This window comes from Larimichthys crocea, chromosome XIII (assembly GCF_000972845.2).
Source record: "Larimichthys crocea isolate SSNF chromosome XIII, L_crocea_2.0, whole genome shotgun sequence".
Classification (NCBI taxonomy): domain Eukaryota; kingdom Metazoa; phylum Chordata; class Actinopteri; family Sciaenidae; genus Larimichthys; species Larimichthys crocea.
In genome coordinates this window covers 16,019,443-16,023,175 of record NC_040023.1, presented here as the reverse complement: position 1 = coordinate 16,023,175, position 3,733 = coordinate 16,019,443, and the positions used below count along the sequence as shown (strand labels likewise).

Genomic DNA, 3,733 nt, shown 5'->3' with positions numbered 1-3,733 from the left:
TTTTTTTTTTTTTTTTTTTTTCTGGGGGAAGCCTGGTGCAGGTTTTTGTGTCAGTCGTACCGTGGGGGGAAACCAACCGTGGGCCTTGACCGGAGATCTGCTGTCGGTTGTTTTCTGTGCTTGGTGTGTGCTGTTGCGCACACTCCGATTCTGTCTCAGAGGACTGAGTCGGTTTGTTGTAGAAATAGGATGGGAGGGGAGGAGGAGGGGGTTTGGAGGGGTTTGGTTTTAGGCTATACTATCACAGCCGCATTGCCCAAATTGCGATTCACGTTACATTGTCAAAATGGATGTTGGTAGTATTATATTAAACGATACAAATGCTATTTAATAAATAATGCATTTCTATTTAGATTGCATATTATTTGATTATGTCTGGTCATATACCTGATGTAGGCTTAAAATAAATAAGCAGTTAATTTTTTTTCGTAAATAAACCCTCTTGGTTGTTGAGGTTCATGTCTCTGAAGCCTAAAATGGCCATATTCATTTTTAAATTATTTGTGGCCTAGTTTCTGTGTCGCCGTTAGATGGCAGTGTTTGTATAGGAGTCCTCTCTCGATTGTGGTCCGTGTCCGGAACCCTCGAACGCTGAAGCGGGGTCTGTGATTAAGGATGCACTGAGTTCGTCGGTTGTTGTAGCAACCGTCTTAAGGCGCCGCAGCGTGAGAGCAGAGTGTGTAGCTGTAGCTGTGTCAGTAGTGACGTTAATATTAGTTTAAAATGTGATATGCTCACTGAAATTAATGCATGCAACGTTCAGCGTCGAGCAGTGTCGTTTTATATTCATGTTGGATAAAGTTAGCGTCATTATGAGACTGCGGATAATCGCTCAGTGACGCCAAATCCGCTAACCGAGCAGCCTGCCACGTTTAAGTCGCAGTAAACAAAGACCAGCTGTCGTTTAAGAAGTTAAGAAGTTAAACTGTCTGTCTGATTGAGTTCACAGTCGCTCGTCATGTCGGCTGTCGGCACTCTTATACCTGCGCGGTTCTTGACCATCGTGGCTCACCTTGTCATCGTTATCACGATCTTTTGGTCGAGGGTGAGTAAAAAAAAAGATTTTGTTATGGTATTATGTTAATCAGTATGATAGTGTAACTTTATGTATGTTTGTTTAACAGGAAAACAACGTGAAGGCGTGTTTGCCTCTAGAGTACACACAAGAGCAGTATGACAGTGAAGATAAAAAGTAAGAAAACATACACACAGACACACAAAGCAAGATTTATAATCATAAACTTTGTAATAACAATGTTCCCTCTTTGTCTCAGGTTGGTGGTGGCATTGGCGGTCACCCTCAGCCTGTTTGCCATAGAGCTGGCTGGGTTCCTCTCAGGAGTTTCCATGTTCAACTACAGCCAAGGTCTCCTGTGTATCCTTAACATTGTCTCTTTAATAATAGGAGATATAGTAAATGGACTGTACCTATATAACGCCTTTCTAGGTGGTCTTACATATCTCATTTATCCATTCACAGACATTAATACAAGTCAATTCAAGGCAACTTTATTGTGAATGCTGCTATATGTACAGGACATACAGAGTATTGGAATTTCGTTTCCCTCTTATCCCAAACAGCATTAACATGAAATATAATATATAAGTAAAAAATGTAAAAAAAATATAAAATACATTTATATACAAAATCTAAAAATATATACAAGCTAAAAGACATCAATATGCCACAGTGTAAACTGAGTTATTCGTATAAATATAAGTATGGTAATATGGCATATACACCGATGGCATTGGCTGCCATGCAAGGGAGTTAAATCATTCATACAATTTGGGGTTCAGTATCTTGCCCAAGAACTGGAAGAGCCAGAGGTCGAACCATCTGATTGATGACGAAGAACTAATCATCTGATCAGTGGACAACCTGCTCTACCTCCTGAACCACAGCCACCCTAGATGTATGATGTTATAAGTAGTGTATGTATCCATCAACAGTGGAACTCAACAGCAATATTTTTTTGTCTAAAATTATATCCCAGAGTACTCGGGTAGGTGAATGGTACAGAGCATGCCACATGATCACGACGACCCTGGTTCAATTCCAGCTCCTTTATAGTCTTAGTAACCCCCTTTCTTTCCTCCCTTTGTTTCCTGTCTGACTCTTCACTACCAACTGTCCAATAAAAGCAAACGTGCCAAAAATATAATCCTAAAAAACTCTACCCCCCTGGACAAAGAAGGATAAGTGGGAATTCATTTTGGCCTGGAATTGACGATAGCCTCAACACAAGCCAGGAAATTGGTTGTTTAATTTAAATATCTCTTGAGAAGCCCTCTAAATATGTCAAAGCATAAAAAGAGGTCAGATAAGTTATATTAAAAAGTCATTGTAGTCTTGAGTTATGATTCCATGACTCCTCGCCTACTATAGCAACAGGAGCCCATGCCAGTGCCTCAGTGGCTCTACTTTTCTTTCTGTTTGAACAGTGGGAGTGTGACATCTACTGGTGGATCTTTGTCATTTGCAGGTTAGTGTATATATACACTTAATACAGTCGTCCCTCGCTATAACGTGGTTCACTTTTCGCGGTTTCAGGGATTTTTTTAGTGTAATTTTGCGTGCTTTTTTTTACAGCGTACTGTACAGTATGAACGCGCATTGTGTTCTGCGTCCTAAATTGGCTAAGGAAGTACTGTACAAAATGCGTGTAAAAAGGTGTATAAAAGTGTGTGGTTAGGGGTTTTACGGCCTTAAAACATGTGTAATAATTGTAAAACTTACTTCACGGATTTCGTTTATTGCGGGTTATTTTTAGAACATATCCCCCGCAATAAGCGAGGGACCACTGTACTGTGTGTTTGTTTCTCCAAAAGGGTTTTTTCCCTGACAGATATTACACCCAGCATTGTCTGTCCACTGCAGTGCATCTGTGTCCTTGTCATTCTTTGTGTTTGAGAAGTGGGAATGCTGGACATATTGGGTTATTTTTGCCATCTGCAGGTTGGTGTGTTTGTGTGTGTGCAACCACGTATTATTGTTCAGACGGCAAAGTGACTATAAACAGTGACGTATCAGTAAGTACTGTGGCTTTATTTTCTCTCTGTCTGTCTCTCCCTCTAGTGTGCTACCTGCTTTTATGGAGATTATTCTGTTTATAGCTGTTCTTGGACTGAAGAAGAAGCCATTATGAAAGACTGCCCTCATGCAAAATGCTGCAAATTGGTGTGGACATCTGTCTGTATTAACAGATACTGTACAGAAGGTCTGTGATTCATTGACGATGTACAGAGGAATGAACTGAAAAACTGTTACTGACTTATGTGCATACACTGCAACAACAAACATCAAAGGAATATAGAAGCCACAGTCTGTCTGCAAGGTTTTTATTATATTGTTATAGATACCACATAGTTATTTTTCACTTTTAATGTCCAGGGTGTGTTTAGAAAGGACAGAATGTCCCTTGTCAAAAAATAATGGTAATTAGTCAGTAAACATTGATGTAGTTCTCTGTTTAGACTGTTATTGTAAACACAAATACATTTTGTATAAATTATTTCGTAAACTGTCGATGTCTGTCTTTGCTTTTTGCTCTGAACACTTTTGTTTCTTGAGTCTATTTTTGGCTCCCAGGCACATCTTTTTCAGTCCATGCTGTGCAGAAATACCACTTCTTCACCCAGCTAAGCAGACCCTTATACAGCCAGGATCTTAATCCAATGTCCTTTCAAGCATTTGAATAGTGAAGCTTGTGTGATAGCAGTAGTAGTCTTT

General features: G+C 39.7%; 1 protein-coding gene across 2 annotated transcripts; it reads left to right on the top strand.

Annotated features, from left to right (window-relative positions):
- Nucleotides 1-586: 586 nt before the first annotated feature.
- On the top strand, nt 587-3,529 carry LOC104918194 (transmembrane protein 107). 2 transcript variants are annotated; one of them, XM_010729852.3, is made up of 5 exons: nt 587-1,045; nt 1,125-1,192; nt 1,275-1,375; nt 2,863-2,959; nt 3,080-3,529. In XM_010729852.3, the coding sequence occupies exons 1-5, from the start codon at nt 959-961 to the stop codon at nt 3,147-3,149; spliced, it is 423 nt and encodes a 140-aa protein (XP_010728154.3). In that variant the 5' UTR covers nt 587-958; the 3' UTR covers nt 3,150-3,529. The 2 variants fall into 2 exon arrangements, with proteins under 2 accessions (XP_010728154.3, XP_010728153.3); XM_010729851.3 differs by lacking the exon at nt 2,863-2,959 and adding an exon at nt 2,390-2,486 and having other exon boundaries at nt 591-1,045.
- The last annotated feature ends 204 nt before the right edge of the window (nt 3,530-3,733 follow it).